The sequence below is a fragment of the Rana temporaria genome, chromosome 9 (genome assembly GCF_905171775.1).
Source record: "Rana temporaria chromosome 9, aRanTem1.1, whole genome shotgun sequence".
NCBI lineage: Eukaryota > Metazoa > Chordata > Amphibia > Anura > Ranidae > Rana > Rana temporaria.
Genome location: NC_053497.1, coordinates 63702881 through 63727054, shown reverse-complemented (window position 1 = coordinate 63727054; position 24174 = coordinate 63702881). Strand labels below are relative to the sequence as shown.

Genomic DNA, 24174 nt, shown 5'->3' with positions numbered 1-24174 from the left:
ACACTTCCCCTCTATTAATTTTCTGGGGACAAACCAAAATTTGGGAATTTCTTTTTTACTTTCAAAGATAATGGTAAATAGGACAAACCGACCACAATTAAAATAAAAAAAATAAGGTTTGCCATTAGTTATACAACCTTATATTGGAAGAACCTTACTTCTATGCAAGAGGTACAGTGTTTATTAAATAAACTAACCAAGTTTTTACCTATGGCGACCCTCCTTTCCTTTGGGCTGTACAAATACCAATGTCGATTGAGGACCTTGGATTGCCATTGTTCCTGTAACTACACAAGAGTATTCACTGGATAGTGGTGTGTGGAGGTTGTGTCTGTGTGCCATCCCCATAAGAAAAGGCCCTGTCTGGGTGTTGGCCACAAGCAAGCTAGCTTGTGCAAGCTGGTAAGTGTGCACTTCAGGTGGTGGATTCTCACTCTATCCATTGTGAATAATACAGTCACAGGAGGAGTACTTTACATCTGGTGCCCTTACACACTTTATTGGAGGACTCATTTGCTTCCCTTAGTACTCACTCACATTGGGGCTTGTTATACACTTGTATTAGTGTCACTGCAGTAATTATGACACTGTCACTTGCACTATTGTCACTTTATATTTAGAGCGCAGCTCCTATTCCGTTTATATACACACACACACACACACACACATATACATACATATACACATACATACATACACACACATATATACATATACATACATACATACATACATACATACATACACACACACATACATATACATAATTCCACAAACGAGTTGCGGCCACAATAGGGATTGAGCTTCAGTGCAGTTTCTTTACACATACATAGATTCAACAAGGTGTTAACAACATTCCTCGGAGATGATCACGCCGTTGCTGCAGATTTGTAGGCTGCACATTCATGATGCGAATCTCCCATTGCACCACATCCCAAAAGGTGCTCTATTGGACTGAGATCTGGTCACTGTGGAGGCCATTGGAGTACAGTGACCTCATTGTCATGTTCAAGAATCCAGTGGTGAGAGGATTTGAGCTTTGTGACATGGTGCATCATCCTGCTGGAAGTATCCATCAGAAAATGGGTACACTGTAGTCAAAGGGCTGGACATGGTCAGCAATAGTCAGGTAGGCTGTGGCATTTAAACAAAAAAAAACATTACGCCGCCAGCCGGAACCATTGATACAAGGCAGGATCGATCCAAGTTGTCGCCAAATTCTGAGCATACCATCTGAATAGCAGCAGGTAACGTTTTTCCTATCTCCTATTGTCCAATTTTGGTGTGAATTGTAACCTCAGTTTCCTGTTCTTAGAAGACAGGAGTGGTCTTCTGCTGTTATAGCCCATCTGCTTCAAGGTTCAATATTTTGTGCATTCAGAGATGGTATTCTGCATACCATGGCTGTAACGAGGGGATATTTGAATTACTGTTGCTCTTCTATCATCTCAAACCAGTCTGCCCATCTCCTCTGACCTCCACAAGGCATTTTCGTCCACAACTGACAGTCAGTGATATGGTCTCTTTTTTTCAGACCATTCTCTGTAAACCCTAGAGATGGTTGTCCATGAAAATCCAAGTAGATCAGCAGTTTAAACACTCAGACCAGCCCATCTGGCAACAACCATGCCACGTTCAAAGTCACTTAAATCCCCTTTCTTCCCCATTGTGATGCTCAGTTTGAACTTCAGCAAGTCATCCTGACCACATCTAGATGCCTAAATGACAGTTGCGGTCATGTGATTGGCCAATTAGCAATTTGTGTTATCAAGCAATTGAACAGGTGTACCCACACCCATTGCAACCGTTTTAAAAATGGTCTCCAATTTAAAAACCTGCAATCAAAAAAATACCAGTTGATCCTGCTTGATATCTAGTAAGCTTTTGTCTTCCTGTAGTGTGCTTACAATGCTGTGTCTGCGGCATTAAAATCTTAACCAGTGTCATCAGCCCTACCCAACTTCTCACCCAGCAAGCCCCTCCTCTACTCATCCCCATAACAAAACAGGGATATGTTCTGTAGTCCAGCAGAGTAAAATTCAGAGAGGCTGAAAACAATGCTTAGGAGCTCACTGTGGTCATTGCTACCATTTTGGCAGAATCAGAAGGCATTTTCTGTACATGCAGCATTATTTTTTTTTTTTTTTTTTTAAAGAGGATGACAGAGAAATGTGTGTGTTAAGAGGTACCGATTTTCTTATTTGCCCAGACATAATTTAAAGCAGTAAAATCTTCCTATAATTTAAATTTTATGTTTGGGTAGATTAAGATTTTAAAAATATATAAAATCAGAGCAATTATCCCCCCCCACCCATAAAAATAGTGAAAGTTAAAGTCATAGAGGCCCAAGTAGAAGAGAAAGATTTTAGCCTTTAGCAGGTATAGCTCACATAGCTAGGAATTTGAAGCCTCTGAAATCACCCCATAAAATGTTTTCACAGCGTTCCTATGTCTGGTGATCTAGTTAGCAGACCAGACTGAATCGGCTCTGAGGACTGAAAATGTACAGGAATGTTTATACTACAACACAATGCTTGGTAACCCTAACCCAAGAACTCACAAAGCCTTTAAGGAAAGGGGGTTATGTTAGGTGACTCGTGTCCCCTCTTGAATGCAAACACATGTGCCTTGTCTGGAAAAACATTTTCCTTCATGAGAAATCTGGTCACACCAGCACGTTTTGTCACGTCACTCCGATGACAGCCCCAAGGATCTCAGCTACCTAATGTGGATGGGCTGACAGGGTTAAATAAGAAAAGACAAACTAGCCTGAAGGAAAGCATGCCAAAGACCTGCAGTTTAAATGAAAACGATATTGTGTGGACTCTGCAATCCAGTTGCAGGTGGTAGAGAGGGGAAAAAAAAAAAAAGTCATGACTTGGCTTCCTTCAAAGAACTTGAAATAGCCTGAACCAGAGAATGCAAGGCAAGAAATTATTCTACCATATAAAAAAGGCACTGGAAATTAGCTAGGAATAGTTCCAAATCAAACTGGGATTGGTTAGGAATTAACAGATTAATCTAATGATCCTACATAAGGGTTCAAAATGGGCAAAAGAAGTCAAATTAACACAATTTAAAACGTACTACTCAAACCTGGAAATCAAAGACACCTAAACCACAAGAAATATATTTTTTTTTAAATAGCAAAAAAGGGGACTTAAGGTGCCATAACACATCTTAAACTTTTTATTGTACTCCAACATTAGATATGTAAATACAAATGTTAAAATTCTGAAATATTGTATACAAATTTTTAGGTTGACAAATGCTCTTCGATTGACATGTTTCACCGGTTGGCTTCTTCAGGAGACAAGCATTTTAAAGGGTTCGTTTTTATTTTCTAAATAGGTTCCTATAAGCTAGTGCATTGTTAGTTCACTTATCTTTTTCCTTAGATTTCCCTTCTAAATGTTTTTTTCCCTTTGTCTGAATTTCTCACTTCCTGTTCCTCCTCAGTAAGCTGTTCTAAATGACTTTCCACCATTCGGATAATGGTGGAAAGCTTACTGAGGAGAAACAGGAAGTGAGAAATTCAAACAACGAAAAAAAACATTTAGAAGGGAAATTGAAGGAAAAGGGTAAGTGAATCAACACTAGCTTAAAGGAACCAATTTAGAAAATAAAAGACAAACCTTTACAGCCCCTTTAAGTGTATTCAAAACATCGATATTCAAAAGATTGACTAAACAGCCTTTGCAAGGAGTCATTAAAGTTCATGCATTGAGAGCTCGCCCCATCGGCGACTCATTGCAAAAGCTGTTTAGTCAGTCTTTTAAATATTGATGTGATACTTACTGTGCTTTATGGCTCCTGAAGAAGCAGATTGGCAAAACGACGCGTAAAGAGCATTTGTCAACAAATGAATTTGTACACTATGGGCCAGATCCTCAAAAGAGATACGACGGAGTAACTGCTGTTACTCCGTCGTATCCCTGGTTCTAACTTTGGAACTGATCCACAGAATCAGTTTTCCAAAGTTAGGCAGAAGATCCGGCATCTGTAAGGGACTTACACTGCCGGATCTTAGGATGCAGTACCGCATCCGCCGCTGGGGGCATTTTGAGTCGAAATGCCGCTTCTGGTATGCAAATTAGCACTTAGGGCGATCCACAAAGCTTTTCAGCTTTGTTTTTTCGCCGTAAGTTTTAGTTTGCAAGTGTAAAATTAGGGCTGCTTTTACAAAAGTGTAAAGTTAGTAACACCATGTAAAAGCACATTCAAGCGACGGCATTTGGTATGCATTCCTGAGGGAGAACTCCACGGCAATTTGTAAAATCAAAACCGGCATGGGTTCCCCCCCCAGGAGCATACCAGGCCCTTAGGTCTGGTATGGGTTGTAAGGAGACCCCCCCTACGCCGAAAAATCGACGTAGGGGGTCCCCCTACAATCCATACCAGACCCGTATCCAAAGCACGCTACCCGGCCGGCCTGGAATGACAGTGGGGACGAGCTCGAGCGCCCCCCCCCCTCCTGAGCCGTACCAGGCCGCATGCCCTCAACATGGGGGGGTTGGGTGCTCTGGGGCAGGGGGGCGCACTGCGGGCCCCCCCACCCCAGAGCACCCTGTCCCCATGTTGATGAGGACAGGACCTCTTCCCGACAACCCTGGCCGTTGGTTGTCGGGGTCTGCGGGCGGGGGGCTTATCGGAATCTGGGAGTCCCCTCAAATAAGGGGGCCCCCAGATACCGGCCCCCCACCCTAAGTGAATGGATATGGGGTACATCGTACCCCTACCCATTCACCTGGAGGCAAAGTGATAGTTATTAAACACACGACACAAGGGTTTTTAAAATCATTTATTAGTCTGCTCCGGAGGCCCCCCCTGTCTTCTTTAGCTCTAATACCAGGGGGGGCTTCTTCCACTCTCCGGGGGTCTTCTCCGCTCTCCAGGGGGGGTTTCTTCTTCCGCTCTCCGGGGGGGTCTTCTCCGCTCTCTGGGAGTCTTCTTCTATCTTCGCCGCTCTCCGCTGTTGACTCGGCGCACCCTGGTTCTTCTCCAGCTGTCCGGTGCCTTCTCCTTCAGCGCTGGCTGCCTGCTATCTTCGTGTGTTAGCTCAATTACTAGCAGGCAGCCAGCGCGGTCTTCTGTGACGTCATCTTCTTCTCTTCCTCTCCCTTCTTCCGATGTTGACATGACGCCTCTTCTCACTGCAATGATGGAAGCGCGCCTTGCATCCCATTTATATAGGCCTCACCGTCCCATCATGCTCCGGTAGGTACCCACGTGGGTACCTACCGGAGCATGATGGGATAAAGATAAAGCTGGATATCCACTTTAACCTAAGCGTCAAAAGCAAGGTGATGCAAAATAGGCCAAGCATGATACCAAATAAAAAACAAAGTAGATTGAAAACGCTTTAAGTGGTTCTAAAGCCTGGAGGAGTTTTACCTCAATGCATTCTCTGCATAATATAAAGAAACATCCGTGTGCTGCTCTCTTCCAACTCCAGCTACTTATACAGCCACAATTTGAGAATTACACAAATCCTAATTTTCCCAAAGTCGTCTGCTTTAGTGTTTTTAGATGTTTTTGTCAGATGTTACTATGGTATACTGAAGTAGAATTACAAACATTTCATATGTGTCAAAGGCTTTTATTGACAATTACATAAAAGGGGTTGTAAAGGCAGAAGCTTTTTTTTATCTTAAGATAAAGCCTTCCGTGTACAGCAGCCCCCCCCCCCCCCAATACTTTCGAGCCCCCTCTCTATCCAGCGATGTCCACGAGTCCCTCAGCCTTCCGGGACTCTCCCTCATGATTGCCTAACTGAGCTCCCGCTGCCGTGTCTCTTCCAAGCAGGAGAGAGAAGGGGCAGGGCCAGGCCGCAGCATTGTCAGACTTTGTGTGTTTTTTGATTACTTGCCTCTTGAGGATCGACCACAAGTTCTCAATGAGGTCTGGGGAGTTCTCTGGCTTTGGACCCAAAATGTTGATGTTTTGTTCTCAAAGCCACTTGGTTGTCACTTTTGCCTTGTGGCAAGGTGCACCACCATGCTGGAAAAGGCATTGTTCCTTTGCAAACTGTTCTTGCATGGTTTCTCCGAGGATGTTTTTGTACCATTCTTTATTCATGGCTGTGTTGGTAGGCAAAATTGTGAATGAGCCAGCCCACTCCCTTGACCGAGAAGCAACCCCATACAATGAATGGTCTCGGGGGGTGCTTTGCTGTTGGCATGACACAGGACTGATGGTAGAGCTCACCTTTTCTTCTCTGGACAAGTTTTTCCAGATGCCCCAAACAATCAGAAAGGGAATTCAGAGAAAGTGACTTTACCCCAGTCTTCAGCAGTCCAATCTCTGTACCTTTTGCAGAATATAGACAGAATTCTCACCGCTCCAGGTGAGCCTCGTGATGATTAGGGGTTGTTGAACCACCAGGGTGCTGGCAATGCGGTAATAGCAAAAAAACAAAAGAACAAAAGCTGGACAGCCGCACTCCAAAATTTTCTTTAAAAGATGTCTTTATTTTCAACTGTGCATACAGTCACTGCAAGCCCACAAAAATCAGTATGGCCATACTGATTTTTGTGGGCTTGCAGTGACTGTATGCACAGTTGAAAATAAAGACATCTCTTTTAAAGAAAATTTTGGAGTGCGGCTGTCCAGCTTTTGTTCTTTTGTTTTTTTGCTTTTGCAGAATATCCTGATGTTTTTACAGGAGAAGTGGCTTCTTCGCTACCCTACTTGACACCAGGCCATCCTCTAAAAGTTATCTGACTGAGTGCAGATGCACTTAAACCTGCCTGTTGCCATTCCTGAGCAAGTGCTACACTGGCAGTGTCCAGATCCCACAGCTTAATAAACTGTAGGAAACAGTTCTGGTGTTTGCTGGACTTTCTTGGGTGCCCTGAAGCCTTCTTCACAACAACAATTGAACCTCTCTCTCGAAGTTCTTGATGATCTGATAAATGGTTGATTTCGGGGCAAACTTAGTAGCAGCAATATCCTTGCCTGTGAATTATTTTGTGCAAAGCAATAATGACTGCACCTGTTTAAAGTGCAGATCACCAAGGTTAACAGGAGGTAGAATAATGATTCAGGTCATCTTAAAGCTTCCAGTCTGTTCTAACTCAATCTGCATTAGAGAGCAATTTACAGCTTTGTCTTTGTCAACACTGACACCTGTGTTAACGAGAGAATCACTGACATGTCAGCTGGTCCTTTAGTGGCCGGGCTGAAATGCAGCGGAAATGTTTTTTTGGATTAGGTTTGTTTTAATGGAAAAGATGGACTTTGCAATTGCAATTCATCCGATCGTTCTTCATTACATTTTGGAGTATATGCATATTGCCATCATAAAAACTGAGGCAGTAGACTGTGAAAATGTGTGCGTCATTCTCAGCTTTTGGCCAGGACTGTACTTGCATGAGCCCAATCTCAATCCAGCAATATGCATGAGAGCAGCGTCTCTCTCGGCCAATTCCTCACTGGACAGAGGCAGGAACCATCGGCTCCTGCTGCTATTAATCACAGCCAGTGAGGGAGCAGGGGGCGGGACCGAGCCAGTGGATGCACAAAGTCAGCTTGGGAGCATGCTCACATGTGTCCCATAGCAAGCGGCTTGCTTTGGGGCACTTAGCAGGGGAGAGGAGCAAACAGCGCTAGCCAAGGACCCAAGGGGAGGATCAGGGCTGCTTGTACATAACCATAGCACACAGACAGTAAATATAATGTTAGTTTGAAAAAAAAAGGCAAAGCTTTACAAATCACTTTAGGCTGGTCATTCACCTGTAGATGTCTGTGGTTTGGTCTGTGAACTGAATGAAAAATCAAAATAGATTCCTCCATCCATGCTAAATAAAGTGGATGGGCAATTTCCTGCTGCAGGTACGGTGTTCTGATAGAACGTTGGACAAAAAGGTTTCAACCCACGGATTTAAAGCAGACTAAATTTGCTCAGTGCATGGCAAGCTTTACTTTCTCTAAAGTGCTGCATCTGACACAATTACACAATTTTTTTTTAATAAAAATAAAGGGTACTCTTTCCTACGTTGTTGCCCCTCATTGTAGCAATTTCCTGTCTACAAACATACTCAATTTTTAGCTCAACAATGTCAATGGGTATTTAGGGCAACCATCTACCAAGTATAGTACAGAAATCACCCAATTTTAATATCTTGCGTGTTAGACGGCCCATACATTATTTTTCTTTTTTCGTTCAACCTGTTGGTTGAACATGAAAAAAAAAAAAAAAAAAGACCCAATTCCACCAAATATTTGGAGGTGATTCGGGAAATCCTTCCTGTGGAGTTATTATATTCTGACAGCGTGGAGACTTCCCAGCTATTAGAATAAATACACGATCAGTGCTGTCACCTATAGCTGATGGCACCGATCGATCAGGAAAAATCCAACAGGCTGGTTGTACAGAAGCCAAGTCGGTAGACTGCTGTAAAACCTCTCGGCTAATACATGGATCTAAATTTGGTCGGTTCAGCAAGGACTGTGGAAAGACATTTGTAGTCAGAGTGCAGCAGAAACCTACAGACATACATTTTGAACTTTTTATGTACAGCATCGCACAAAAGTGAGTACACCGCTTACATTTTTGTAAATATATTTATATCTTTTCACATGACACTTTGCTGCAACGTGAAGTGTACAGCTTGTATAATGGTGTAAATTTGCTGTCCCCTCTAAATAACAGCCATTAATGTCTAAACCGCTGGTAACAAAAGTGACTACACCCAAATTGGGCCCAAAGTGTCAATATTTTGTGTGGCCGCCATTATTTTCCAGCACTGCCTTAACCCTTTTGGGCATGGAGTTCACCAGAGCATCAGAGGTTGCCATTGGAGTCCTCTTCCACTCCTCCATGATGACATCACGGAGCTAGTGGATGTTAGAGACCTTGCACACCTCCACCTTCCATTTGAGGATGCCCCACAGATGCTCAATAGGGATTAGGTGTGGACATGCTTGGCCAGTCCATCACCTTTACCCTCAGCTTCTTTAACAAAGCAATAGTCATCTTGGAGGTGTTTGGGGTCGTTATGTTGGAATACTGCCCCTCCGAAGGGAGGGGATCATGCTAGACTTCAGTACGCAACAGTACATGTTGGCATTCATGGTTCCCTCAATGAACTGTAGCTCCCCAGTGCCAGCAGCACTCATGCAGCTCCAGACTATAACTATCCCACCACCATGCTTGACTGTAGGAAAGACACTTGTCTTTTTACTCCTCACCTGGTTGCCACCACACACATTTGACACCATCTGAATCAAATAAGTATATCTTGGTCTCAGACTAAAAGGACATGGTTCCAGTAATCCATGACCTTGTCTTCAGCAAACTGTTTGTGGGCTTTGTGCATCATCTTTAGAAGAAGCTTCCTTCTGGAATGACAGCCATGCAGACCAATTTGATGCAGCGTATGGTCTGAGCACTGACAGGCTGACCCCGCCTTCCCTTCAACCTTTGCAGCAATGCTGGCAGCGCTCATACATCCATTTCCCAAAGACAACCTCTGGATATGACACCGAGTACATGCACTTTTTTGATTGACCATGGCAAGCCCTATGCTGAGTGGAAACTGTCCTGTTAAAGCGCTGTATGGTCTTGGCCACCATGCTGCAGCTCAGTTTTGGGATCTTGGCACTCTTTTTATAGCCTAGACCATCTTTAGGCGGAGCAACAAAAAAATAATTCAGATCCTCCGAGAGATATTTGCCATAAGGTGCCATGTTGAACTTCCAGTGACCAGCAAGAGCGATAACACCAAATTTAACACACCTGCTGCCTTGTAACACCAACAAGTCACATTACACCGGGGAGGGGAAAAGGCTAATTGGGCCTAATTTGGACATTCTCACTTAGGGGTGTACTCACTTTTGTGGTCAGTGGTTTAGGACATTAATGGCTGTGTGTTGAGTTAAGACAGAAAATTATATATTAAAAAAAAAAACTACTTTACATTGTAGCAAAGTGTCATTTCTTCAGTGCCGTCACATGAAAAGATAATAAAATATTTACAAATATGCAAGGGGTGTACTCACTTGTGAGATACTGTATGTTAGTAACAGCACCACCAATGTAATTTGCTTCAGTTTTTATAGGTCAGAGGCATGGTTTGCTGTGCTTGTTCAGCAACACATGGAACACATCACCATAATGAAAATAAATATTATTACAAATCAATGTATTTTCCAGGGAAAGATTCACTGGCCCAGAAAATAGGTTTCTCAGCAAAAAACACGTCTTTCTGGAAAATGTAACCTGCAGGCCGACTCATCAGCTGTCTGGTTGCTCATCCTTCCATGAAAGGTTGTTACATTAATTATTCAAAGTTTCTGACTCAAAATGATAAATTATCACATATGGTTAAAGAATACTCTATTGTTTCATATGTAAAAAAATACAATACAGAAGCAGCATTATATTTTTATGAATATCCTCTTAATCTCCTTCAGATGAAAAGCAATGCGACTTAGGCTATAGTCACACGTGAACATATCGATTAACTGGCCTTTTTTTTTACTTTTTTGCAGTTTTTTTACAAGTGTTAATGCTTTTTAGAAGCGTATTACAAGAGTTTTACAGCTTCAGATGTTTGTTTAGCTAATAGAAAGCACTAATAGGAGGAGAGGATGAAGAAATTAGGGGTGAAGAGCTGCTATTAGAGCAGAAAACACTCACGTCAGACAGTCTATGGAGCCAAAAGCGCATAATCTTCCAAAAAGAAGCTCATGTACTTTTTGAGCTTCAGGTGTTTTGCTGCAGGCGACAGAATGCCCAGATGTGAACAGGGGCCTTTGAAATGAATGCGATTTGCCTTGAGCCTTTTAGAGCTACAAGTTTCAAGCAGAAAATCGCTCAGGGGTGAATGGGGCCTTAGCCAGGCTGCAAACAGGCATGAAATTAAACAGATCCTGTAACTTTAATTGCAATCTTCCCATACGATTTTCAGGTTATTTACCTGTATAAGCCTCCCTTGTATAGACATCCAAAAGTCTTAAAGCTGCTGCTGGGTGTGAGGGTCAGTAGCATCACAGCGGTCACAGGCCCCAGAAAATTGCCCAGCCAGTCAACACGCAGCGTGGCTCGCGCAAGAAGCCACAGCCAGGCCCCCACACTTGCGATGATGGCGCTGCAAAGAGAAGGGGGGAAAGAAGCAAGGCTTTGGGTGGCTTCATCACTGGGCCGTGGGACAGGTGAGCATCCGTTTATTAAAAGTCAGCAGCTACACTTTTTGTAGCTGCCGACTTTTAAATGGGTGTAACTCCGCTTTAAAACACAAGTTTGAAATATTAGGGCCAGGTCTTAAATAAACTTATTATTGGCAACAGTTCGTTTACACAGATGAGAGGTAAATGCCTTTTAGCCGGACAGGACCAGAGGTCAGCCCCCTCCCAAGTAGAGATCGGCTCAGGCGTCTTCGGAAACCCCACAAGCCTGATCGCGCCAGGAAGCCAACATTGCGAGATATTTCTTGTGCAGCTGTGAACCAGGAAATGTTAGTGCCTGTAAATAGCAATGTGCCGTGTCGACTTCCTGGCGGGATCGGGCACATGGGGCTTCGAACACGCCCGAGCCCATCTCTATTCCTAAGCCAGCCTCCCCATTAACACTTAGCAGCTCTCTCCGCCACGTGCACGAGACCCTCCCAAGTGCTTCTTTTTCTCCCTTCTGATTTCTTGTATTCCCCTGCTCCCCCTTCTTTCTTCCCCTCCCTTTCCTTATTTGAAATATTTCAATAATCTACCTTCTGGTCAGACATCCCTAGTCCTACACTTAATATAACCCCTACCCCTTCTTCCCTATCCAACTTACACCCTTTGCAACTCATGAAAATTGAGCTTTGCAGTCAGAGAGCCTCCGCCCATCCATTTAAACTGATGTTATTTTCAGCATTTATTTTACTTGTTTGTCACTATATGGATTGCCTTTCCTGGTATTGGATTACTCCCCTTGTCATTATGTGGAAAATGCCAAGATTTAATGATCATTTATGTGACTCGGCTCTCTTGGACTGTATGCTTAATGATAAATAGCCTTTTCAAATTATGGGAGGTTCTAGCTTACCCTCATCCTCACCCATACTGATCACTTCCTGCCACTGTAAAAATGTTGTCATCAGGATCAAAACACTCAATGAGAAAAAAAAAAAAAAGCTGGGAAACGGTTTACTTCTTTATCCAAAGCCAAGGCTCCATGCATACTGGAGCTGATAAACTGCAGTTTGAGTTTGGGAGTTTCTTTTTTAAAGCCCATAAACTCCACTTTGTTAGCCTGTGCCCATGCACACATGGACAATTTTCAGCTTTAAGGTCCTTTCACACGTGCGGACCGTTTTTTAGATCAGTTTTTTATCATCAGTTGATCCGTTTTTTCATCCGTTTTTTATCCGTTTTTTTTTTTTAGAACTTTATTTTTATTACATATTTTGATGAAAAACGGATGTTAGCGGATCGGATGTTAAACGGATTGTCCGCTAACACCCGTTTTTCGTCCGTTCCGTTTTTTTGATGGAAGAAAAATAGGGTTTTCTTCCGTTCAAAAAAACGGAGCTTAACGGAGACGGATGCTCATCCGCTAATGTACGCAATCCCATTGGAAAGCATTGCAGTCCGTAAACGGACTTATGAAAAAACGGACGAAAGGTCCGCACGTGTGAAAGGACACTTAATGAGCAGTGGAGTTTATAGGCTTTTTTCTGAATGGCCAAAAAACACGTTCAAAGTGCCTTTTTTTAAAAAAGGCCAAACGCAGATAAACGCTAAAAACGCGAACGCTCAAAAACTTGGCCCGCCAGTGTTTAGCATTTTTGATCCATTGAAAAAAAAAAAAACGCTATTGCAAAAAACGTTAAAAAAAAACATTGAAAAACTCCCTGCAAATCTACTGGCGTTTTTATAACATTTTAGCGTCCAGTGTGCATAGAGCCTAAAAGAAAAAAAAGGGTATATTTTAATTGGTCAGTTTTCAGAACTCAAAAGAACAAGGACAAAAAAGCGAGACAAACACTTTCCACTATCTAATAATGAAAGATTATACCAAGGATGGATAACACAACTTCAAGCAGAACGTCTGCTAGAACCATTTCCTTAATGTCCTGCCAAGTTCAATAAACTCCACAAGTATATTGAGTCCCAGATTTCTCAGTGCCACGATATGACAGATACTTTGTGTTCTTTATTCTTTTGAGTCAGTTCCTGCCATGCCACAGAGCAAGAAAACTGTGTGCATGTGGTTCCATTTATACAGTGTTCATCTCCCGTTACACCCGCCCTTTCAGTAAAATGAAGGCAGCCAGGATAATGTGTGCAGTAAATGAATTTCCTATGCAAAAGAAAAGAACTGTGCTAAAGCAATATTCTGACTTGTTGGTTGAATTGATACACAGGAAATGACTGGATTTGTTATTATGCGACTCAAAAAATGGGGCAGGTTTACAGAGACATGCTTAAAATGGAATTCTGTTAGCTAGGCAAAGGAAGGAGTGAGTAACAAACTTTACTTCGCATAGCACCCAAAAGTGCAAATTACTATTAGATAGAGCTGCATGATTTTGGCTAAAATGAGAAAAATCACAATTTTCTGCTCAGAATAAAGATCACGATTCTCGTGATGTAACATCTTTCACATTAAACCAAAAAAAAAAAATTTGAGAGCATGCACAGCCAACATTTGTTGTCGGAAATTCCGACAATTGTCCGATGGAGCATAGACCGTAGGATTATCTGTCAAAAACACGTCCATCGGACAATTTATATCCGATCGTGTGTACTGGCTTTAAAAAGACATTTTACTTTGTTTATACTTCTCTGCAATGTTGTGATAAATCTTTAAAAAAAATAATAAAATTTTTTTTTTCAAGCTGTGAGAACTCTGCACTTGTTAGAAAGAATAGTGAAATGCCATTTTGAAGATCGGAAAGAAAAAGAATCGCGATTTTGATTAACTATTAATCTCGCCGCTCTACTACTATTAGGATTGTGTGAAATCTGAACGCCAAGCCAGGGTCCCAGATCTTCACACTCTAGAGATGAGCCATCTGTAGACACTAAAAAAGAAAAAAACAGTGCAGCGCTAGTGAGTGATATTGTGCTCATATAAGGAAGGTTTGGACCAAAAAAATAAGAAAAAGAAGAAATTTAACCGCGATCTGTCGGATTATTCTAACAAGGTGGTCTTTAAATGGCAGACCAATTTGGAGAATGCAGAAATCAATAAAGTTGAAAGTGGAGCCTCTTCCCGGCAACCTGCTTCCTCTATTGATAACCGACCCCCTCCCCGTGGACCAACACAGGGCCCAATAAATAACAAAAATCAGACGACTGGTAATGCTCCTTTTTCATCCAAACCTCCTAAACTAACCAAAAAGGGTTATCCACAGGGCCCTCCTCAAGGGGCTCGCCCTAAGGGACCTCCTACAGGGAGAGATCCTAACTTTAGAGACAATGTTCATAATGGCTACTATGTCCCTAGAGAATCTCAGCCACATCTGAATTCTTCAGAACAGAGGGGAGAAGTTAGAGGCACCTGGCATTTTAGACCTCATCCCTATAATTCCACCAATTCAGTTAATGATTCCAGAGACTATCATACAGATCCACGGGATCGCTGGAACCTCAAACCAGCAATACAGGGATATAGGGATCAAAGAGCTGAAGGAAGAAATCAAACTCCAGGATGCATTCCCCTCGAAAACCGCTTTGCTGCGCTCTCCAACCATCAATTGGATACATATGAAGATAATTATGTTATTACTCAGCATCCGGAATATCAAAATAGCCTCCCAGTTCAGAGAGACTACTATATTGAATCTCCACGGGAGTATGGGATTACTAGTCCTCCTCGTTTTTTTCCCATGACACGGAGTCAGAGCAAAAAGGAGTACGACGACAGAGAGGCATCAGAGGGGGGAGGCGAATTCGGGCCAAAGAGAGGAAAACCACGGACCTAGCTGGTATTTTCAATCTTAGCTCAGCCTCATTAACAGTTGGCGAGCAAAATGTTTTGAGTCACGGTCTTAAATATGCCCCCCCACATCAACTCAATAAATTTGAGACCTTTATTGATGTTAACAAATTCATCCGCAAGATGAATATTAAAAGACATTTCATTTTAAATCCAATTGGAAATGGCACTCAGGTTATCCATAGGATTCCCCCATCTTCTATTCGACGATCTGGAGTCAATTCAGACGACGTTCCACCTACCATTTGTGCTCCTATTCAACATAGCAATCTGAGGAATGCATCACTATTCAATCCACCAGGCTTTGTTGCTCCTGCGATACAAGTATTTAAAGAACTGGTTACAAAAGATCTTCTGTCTCTTAAAATTACTAAACCTAGAGGTGTTTTCCCTATTCAGACTAACATCAAGAAGATCTGTCAGCGGAATGAGATAGTAATTAGACCTGCAGACAAAGGGGGGGGGATTGTCATTTTAGACAAGTCCCAGTATGTTGAAGAAATGAATCGACAATTGTCTGATAGTTCAACATACACCCCCCTACCTTCGAATCCTACAGTAAAATATAGGAAGTTGTTATCCAATCTTGTGGATCAAGGCCTACATAAGGGGATTCTTAACAAAAAAGAACATGCCCATCTCATACCCATCACACCGCGAGTACCGGTGATATACTATTTACCTAAACTTCATAAAAGTTTAGTTAAACCCCCTGGCCGTCCAATTATAAGCGGAATAGATTCCGTCACGGCCAGGATAGGTAAATATGTAGATAGTTTTTTACAACCCTTAGTGAAATCGACTCCTGCTTTCCTTAGAGACACCACTGAAGTCTTGAATCTATTAAAAGAGGTCCAATGGAAGGATGGCTATATCCTTGCCACTGCTGATGTGGCTTCTTTATACACGGTTATCTCACATCAACATGGTCTGCAGGCAGTGGACTTTTACCTCCAGCAAGAATCTGATATACCACCCTTACAGAAGGAGTTTATTTTGGAGTTGTTAAGATTTGCAACTACACATAACTATTTTTGGTTCGGTGGTACCTTTTTTCTTCAGATCTGTGGCGTGGCGATGGGGGCTAAATTCGCCCCCAGCCTAGCCAATTTATTTATGGCTCATTGGGAACGAGAAGCTATTGATGATCAACCACCCTCACAATTACGACTTTGGAAACGCTATATAGATGACGTGTTAGTCATATGGGAGGGAGACACAACATCACTTGAGGAATTCTTTTTTAAATTAAATTCCAATACGAGGGGTATTTCTCTTCAATATGATATTAGCACCTCCCACATCCATTTTTTGGATCTAAACATTTATGTAAAAGAAGATAAACTGATTACCAACACGTTCTTCAAAGAGACAGATAGGAACGCTTTTATTCCTGTCACAAGCTGTCATCATAGCTCATGGTTAGCCGCAGTACCTAAAGGTCAATTTCAACGCATAAGGAGGAACTGCACTGATATTAAGGACTACCATGAACAAGCACACGTTCTGAAACAAAGATTTTTGACTAAAGGATATCAAGAAGTTTTGATTAACGAAACCATGAGAAAGGTGGAACAGATGGATAGAGAATCCTTACTGGTAAAAAACAGTAGTAAGAACCCTATTCCTTCAGAAAAATTTAGCTGGTCCCTAACTACCAAATATTCAAATCAGCATTTTTCAATTAAAAAAATCTTAAAAAAGCATTGGGACATTCTTAAAAGTGATAAGATTATTGGATCACTTATCCCTGATAATCCAATCGTGATTTTTAAGGGGGCACCTGCTTTAAGGCTAAAAATTGCACCAAATGCTATAGATCCACCAAGAACTATGTCATTTTTCCAGTCCCTTAAAGGTTTTTTCCCATGTCGCAGATGTAATATCTGCAAGGTAAATTCCTTTAGGGAACGGAAATGTACTAATTTTCAATCAACAGCTACTGGTACAATTTATGACATAGATTCATTTATGACTTGCTCAACAAAATACGTTGTTTACATGATTCAATGTCCATGCTCAAAGCAATATATCGGCCGTACTAAGAGAGAACTGCATATACGTCTTAGTGAGCATGTGGGCAGGATCAAAAGCGGGTTCCCTAAACATAACCTCTCGAAACATTACGATAAATTCCATGGGAGACAATTAAAGGGGACAAGTTTTTTTGCCATAGATAACATTCGTCCTCATTGGCGTGGTACTAATATGGTTCGGGCCATATCTAGGCTCGAAACTCGCTGGATTTTTTCTATGAAATCTTTTATTCCGTTCGGACTTAACGTAGATTGGGATATAAACTGCTTTTTAAATAATTCATAATAAAAAAAAAAAAAAAAAAAATGTATTAATTAATTTTTTATTCCAATTTTAATTATCATAATCATTATCAAAATTTAAATTAATTTATAGATCTTCTCTAATTAAATATAGATGATTTTTATGATATAGATCTTTTCTAATTAAATATAGATTGATTTTTATGATTATGCAAATTTATGATACAATCTTTTTGCATATATTGTTAACCTCCGATCTTATTTTCATTATTCGATGCTCCGCTACCAGTTATTAAACACCCCCGCGTTCTGTACTAATATATATCGTTATTTAATCTGATACGTTATGTACAACATGATTAGAACACTTTTCCATTTCTCGCTACTCAATTATTTTGCCCTCAGTCACTATGAGGACTCTCCCCGAGTTTTCCAGTATGGAACCCGTGGGTATTTAAACACCTAGCGCGCTGACGTCAACATCCGGCTTACTCCCCCGTTGAAGTCCATTAGCGACGAAACGATCGTAGGGTGCCGTGACGTCATCGCGTTCCGTCCTGAACGCCGGCTGTGTTTTCCTGACCGAGTAGCGAGAAGCATCGGAACAAGAGATCGGAGACGTTTTGCTATCCATGCTGTATTTATATTGCCTAATTGTAAGTGCAATTTTTATTAAACCCTCTTTTATTTTTAAACGTTATACGCTATGAGAGGTCCTTCTTCTCTTTTTTTTGGTTTATGACTCTTCGGATTGTATGCTGAGCTATACCGTGGTTATCTTGACGGCTAAGGTATTGGGAGACCAGACTTCCCACAGGCCCTATTAGACTGATGCAAAACAGTCTTTTCATCTGGTAAGCAGGCAATCTTATCCTTCCTCACGGGTGTATTGGTGACAGCTTACCTCACATCAATCAAGAGTCTTTCACATTGTCTGCACAATCCACTTCTCTTTCACAAGGAAAATTACTGGATAGAGTCATATGAACTTTGTTTCGTGGCTTTTTAAGACTTTTTCTTCATATATCCATCTGCATTTTTATGTTTTTTCCTATTCTGGCTATATTTTCAGTTTATTCCAGAATGACTTTTTTTGTTTATTATTAATTTATATGAGCACAATATCACTCACTAGCGCTGCACTGTTTTTTTCTTTTTTATGTTACCAAGTTGTTGTACACAATTTAGTGCTAGCAGCTATTTACATTTATAATTCAATATTTAATTTAGCGCAGCGTCAACCTTTTGGTTTTTGTTTATATCTGTAGACACTAGTCTGCAGCTCCCACACAGGGCCAGGACAAGGGGTGGGCAGAAGGTGCGGCTGCCTTGGGCGGAGCATACATTGTAGGGATGGGTGAGCCACAAGTTCCTACTACTATGAGGCTGCCAGGAGTAGTAACAGCTGCATCACTACTTCTATCAGCACAGCACTGGAAGCAGGAGGGAGGTGGTGTGGGCTATGCTCTCTCCCCTCCTCCTCATAAGCTCGCACATAATGGGGGGGGGGCACAATTTGTCATCTTTGCCCTGTGAACTAGATGATATTGTCCCAGCACTGCCATTCAATATACTGTCCAAGGTCCACATGCAAAATATTGATTTACATCCAGATATGTATGCAGTATTTTACTGGCAGCCTACCAAAGATTTCAGTCAATCGTGATGCAGCAGAGATACATCATAAGACTGAAAGAAGGACTCACATTCTGCCTGACAACAACAAAACGCAAGATGTTTTGGCACCATTGGAGTCTATAAATGATATATAGCAAGCTGTTGCATAGGTGCTCTGCCAACTACCCAAAACTTAAATGACTGACTTGGAACGTTTAACAATTTATGCAACAGACATTTCCAGAAACAACATCACTGTCTAGGACACATGAGTGGAAGAAACGCGTCACCTTAGCAGATTAAAGTGTAAAAATAAGGAATGACGCTTTAGAGTCTAATCAGAGCAACAAGAGTCCATTTTACATACTGTTCCAGAATTTAATCTCATGTGAAGAGGTTTCTTCCAAAGCTCAAGAGGTACTACAACACCATAAGAATGAACTGTTTTTGTACCAGAAAATAGAACTCTTGAAGACGTCAGCACACAAAAAGTAAAATAAAAAACACCACAAATGACTCACCAACTTTAGCAAAGGCCTCTCTTAATTCTTCCAGCTCATCTTTGTTGATCTGTGTTGTGTTCGCCATGGTCCGTGGCAGCAGGACCCTAAAAAAGAAAACAAAACCAACATTAAAACTCTTAACTGCCACATAGATTTAAAATGGCATTACAGTGCGTCAAGCAATTATAATGCACTTCAGACTTTGAGGTTGTACAGCTCATAAAAAGCAGATATATACATTAAAAAAAAAAACACAACAAACGCACACACACACACACACACACACACACACACACACGAGTCTATGATTCCAGCAGTTAGATTAAAAGTCAGTTATTTGTATAGTCAGATTTTTTTTCTTTCTTGTACATGTTGCATGGGTTCCCAACACATAGGAATAGAGAAAAATTAGTGCACACAATTCACAGTAGTGCGTTACAATGTGTTGTGGTTTGCTGCAATGCATGTTCATCAGAGCTGGGATGCCTCCTGCAACATACCACATTGCAAAAAAGTGTTTCAGCCCCATTACTGTTGCAGTAATTGCATGAAAAAACTAATACACAATTTTTTTTTTTTTTTTACATTTTGTTTTTGTAGTTGTGATCAGCTGCAGACTAAAAGGAAACAATCATATTTAAAAAGGTAACTCCACCTTCATGGGAAAAAAAAAAAATGTATAGAATATACAATTGTGACACAGTTTTCAGGTGATCTGTACTAGGGATGCAACTCATAATTTTCATAATTGATTAGTTGGCCGATTGTTTTGATGAATCAAACAGCCTTAAAAAAAAAAGGGTGGCGTATATATATATTTAGTCAATATAAAACATTTAAAAAAAAAAAAAAAAAACTTCTTGGTCTTAGGAATTTTCAGACGGTATATGGTTTTCATTCAGAAATGACATACATTTTAAGACTGAATGTTAAAAGCAAATGTAATTTTCAAATTGCATTCTTTCATTCAGCAAATGTACAAAGATTTTTCTTATGAATATTTTGGTCGAAAATCTATACATGCATGGCCAGCATAAGGCTCAGTTCACACCAATGCAGTTTTTTGCTTTTGATTTGTTTCAGCAGTGCTTTTTTGCGGATGCGTTTTTCATTTTTGCACATGTAATTTTGCCCAGATTTGCATTCTTTTATTGGCCAATTTATTGCTGGGCAGATTAAAAAAAGCAAATTGCTGCAAAAACACACTACATGCTTTTCTGCAGCTTCTCCATTAAAGTCTATTCAACCAAAAAAAAAAAAAAACCACCATTAGCTTTGAAAAAAGTCCTTGACCCTTTCCAAATACACAGCAGCTGCAAAAAGCATAGATGTGAACACATCCCAAAGGAAACCATGTTAAACTGTAGTGCGTTTCTGCAAAAAGCACCAAAATACGCATAGATCTGTACCAGGTCTAAGATTTTTAATGCACGGCCAAAGGGGAAGCTGCCCCGGGCCCTGTTATTTTGGGGCCCAAAACAGCTGCTCCCTGAGCCTGCAAATGTTTGAAGCAGAGCTGGCGCTAGGATGGGTGAAGGAACATCTGACACTGCTTCTGCTACAGAGAGTGGCGTCTTCTGTCTCAGCGTTGCCAGTCTACAAAGGTGGAGGGTAGCCCGACTCCTCTGCCTTTTACTCCACTCCTGCTCCAGGACTCAGCCTTTTCGCTCCCTACTGGTTTACTGCTGTTCCTACTTAGTCCTGCGGGTGGAGAGGCTGCTGAACAATAGCGCTCTGACTCTGGGAGGGCAGGTCTGGTAAACTCTGGTATGGGGAGCCCAGTAGCAAGGTAAGAACTATTGCAAGTTCCTTAGCTTACCAACAGAGCTTCAGGCATGGGCCCCCTTGAGCAGAGAACCAGGGGGGGTGCTGCCACCTGAAATTGAGAAAAAAGGGGGCTTGCCACATGGGGCCCTATAATAGAAAAAAAAAATTATATATATAATACACACACAAATAAAACACATATATATATATATATATATATATATATAATAAAAAAAAAAAAATTATATTATAAAAAAACACCTTACAGGTGTACTGCCTGTACCCCCCTGATGGCGGCCCTGCATACATACACTTTGACTAGGAGTCAGACTAGAAGCTATATAAGTGGAAGGGAAATACAAATCTTTTATATTATAGTACTAAAAACAGAAAGACTTTTCATGGATAAAAATCATTTTAAATATAATGCACAATACTGGTAAAAGTTGACTTTAAATGCAATTGTAATGCCTTATATTGCCTCCAGTTTATCAGCCTCCACCTTCTCTGCGTTCAGATGCTGATCTTCCTTGCACAGACTCTTTAAAAGGGATTATTTTTTTATTTATTTCTTTATTTTTTAAAATATGCACTACTTACCTGCTCTGTGCAATGGTTTTGCACAGAACAGTCTTGATTCTCCTCTTAACAAAAGTGGAGTTACACTTTATTCAGATTATAGCAAGATGTTTAGTACATTATTCATATAACTTACCCAAGTGCAACTGAATTCTTATAAAATTATCCTAGTTGGTTTAACTTTCAGCCTGTAAAAAAACAAAAAAAATTTGTATGAAAATTAGGTAATGTTAAAAAAAAAGGAAGAAGGATATACAGTAGCAACATCATTTAAACAACCAAATAAAGCAATTCTGTATCGCAACACAGAATATTTACTGCATGTAAAAGCAAAACCAATGCCTCTATAATCACCCTTTTGATTGTTCAGCTTTAGGGCTCATGCACACAGGACATTTAAAAAACCCAAGAGCTGCAGCCAGGAAAAAAGCAGCTGTAAAAATGTGCTTTTAGCTGTGTTTTTGACTAGCGTTTATGCACTTTTTGACATTGGCGTTTGTGCTGATTTTACAGTAAAAACACTCCCTATAATACAGGCGTCAAACACAAGGCCCGCAGGCCGAATCCGCTGCTCCTGGACGCACAGGCTTTTTTTTTCTACTGCACCTAAACGCCTCGAGCATGGGCACATAGGGCAACATGAAGGGACATTTAGAGGCGGTAAAATATTTTAAAAAAATGTTTAAACCACTTAAGGACCACCCACTGTATATATACGTCCTCTTTTTAAACATGGATATCTCAGTAACGGCAGCAGCTGCTGCCACAACTGAGATATCCATGTTTTCAGTGGGCAGTCCGGTAAACGATAACGGCGGTCTCCGCGGCGGATTCGCCGCGAGATCGCCGTTATCGGTGGCGGGAGAGGGGCCCCCCCCCCTCCCGCCGCTTTTCCGCGCCCTCCGCCGCTTACCGGAGCCGTCGGTAGCGGCGGAGGAGATCCGATGCTGCCGCCTTGTGTGTGAGGACTTGAGTGAGGGCAAGATGGCCCCCACCCGTCCTCATAGCTCTGCTGGGCGGAAGTGACGTCAAAACGTCAGTCCCGCCCAGCCTCTTAAAGAGACAATTTTTTTTCTGTCATTTTTTTAAATGACAAATTTTCCTTTTTTTTTTTTTTTTTTGCATTTAAGCCTAAATATGAGATCTGAGGTCTTTTTGACCCCAGATCTCATATTTAAGAGGACCTGTCATGCTTTTTTCTATTACAAGGGATGTTTACATTCCTTGTAATAGGAATAAAAGTGATCATTTTTTTTTTTTTTTATATTTTAGTGTAAAAAATAATAAAATCAATAAAATTAAATGAGAAAACAAAAAAAAAATTTTTTTAAAGCGCCCCGTCCTGACGAGCTCGCGCGCAGAAGCGAACGCATACGCAAGTAGCGCCCGCATATGAAAACGGTGTTCAAATCATACAAGTGAGGTATCGCCGCGATCGTTAGAGCGAGAGCAATAATTATAGCCCTAGAGCTACTCTGTAGCTCAAAAAATGCAACTTATAGAATTTTTTAAACGTCGCCTATCTAGATTTTTAAGGGTAAAAGTTTGACGCCATGCCACGAGCGGGCGCAATTTTAAAGCGTGACATGTTGGGTATCATTTTACTCGGCGTAACATTATCTTTCACAATATATAAAAAAATTGGGCCAAATTTATTGTTGTCTTATTTTTTAATTCAAAAAAGTGAATTTTTTCCAAAAAAAGTGCGCTTGTAAGACTGCTGCGCAAATACGGTGTGACAAAAAGTATTGCAATGACCGCCATTTTATTCTCTAGGGTGTTAGAAAAAAAAAAATATATAATGTTTGGGGGTTTTAAGTAATTTTCTAGCAGAAAAAAATGTTTTAGTCTTGCAAACACCAAATCTGAAAAACACCTGTGGTCTTTAAGTGGTTAAAAAGAAGTCAGACACGCTTAACGGCAGCTGTAAAATGTCCTGTGTGTACAAATCCTTACAGATAAATGAAAAAAAAAAAAAGTCCATCCAAATCTGATATTCCAGCTTTTGGTACATGGGAATTTGAACCAAGTTATTGCTAAAAGGGACGTACCTGTACGCCCATTGGTCCACTACTGCCATTGTGTCAACGTATATCGGCATGCAGCGGTCAGCAAGTGGTTAAAATATCCATGAAAATGTCCTTAAAATTCTTTTTTTTTTTTATTGAAGGAAGACCTAGTTTGTTCGTTTTTGTATGGCCAGCATGAGTGACAGAAGGCACAGGTAGCTTTCATCAAGCCACCTGCCCATGACAAGGGAGTCTGTCATACATATTGCAGGTCTATCTAAAAAATGTATTAGAGATTTTGCTCCCTAACCATATAGTTGGTTATTTATATTTACCACTACATATTGAGATTTAAGAATTTTTTTATGAACTTTACACCACACTTTTGTTTAAGGTTATCCGATTAAATCGAAAAAAAATATAAAAAATCGGCCAACTAACAGATTATGAAAATAATCGTTGGTTGCAGCCCTAAAGTCAACCCTGCATTGGCA

The 24174-nt window shown here is 41.0% G+C and overlaps 1 protein-coding gene across 2 annotated transcripts in view; it reads right to left on the bottom strand.

The window, feature by feature from the left end:
* Positions 1 to 24174, bottom strand: part of PLS3 (plastin 3) — a 139530-nt gene that overhangs the window by 60703 nt on the left and 54653 nt on the right. For both annotated transcript variants that reach the window (XM_040323670.1, XM_040323671.1), the window contains exons 2-3: positions 21808 to 21859; positions 19344 to 19429 (exon numbers count right to left, since the gene is read on the bottom strand). In XM_040323670.1, coding sequence (XP_040179604.1) covers positions 19344 to 19410 — 67 coding nt within the window. In that variant the 5' untranslated portion in view covers positions 19411 to 19429; positions 21808 to 21859. The remainder of the gene's footprint in view (positions 1 to 19343; positions 19430 to 21807; positions 21860 to 24174) is intronic.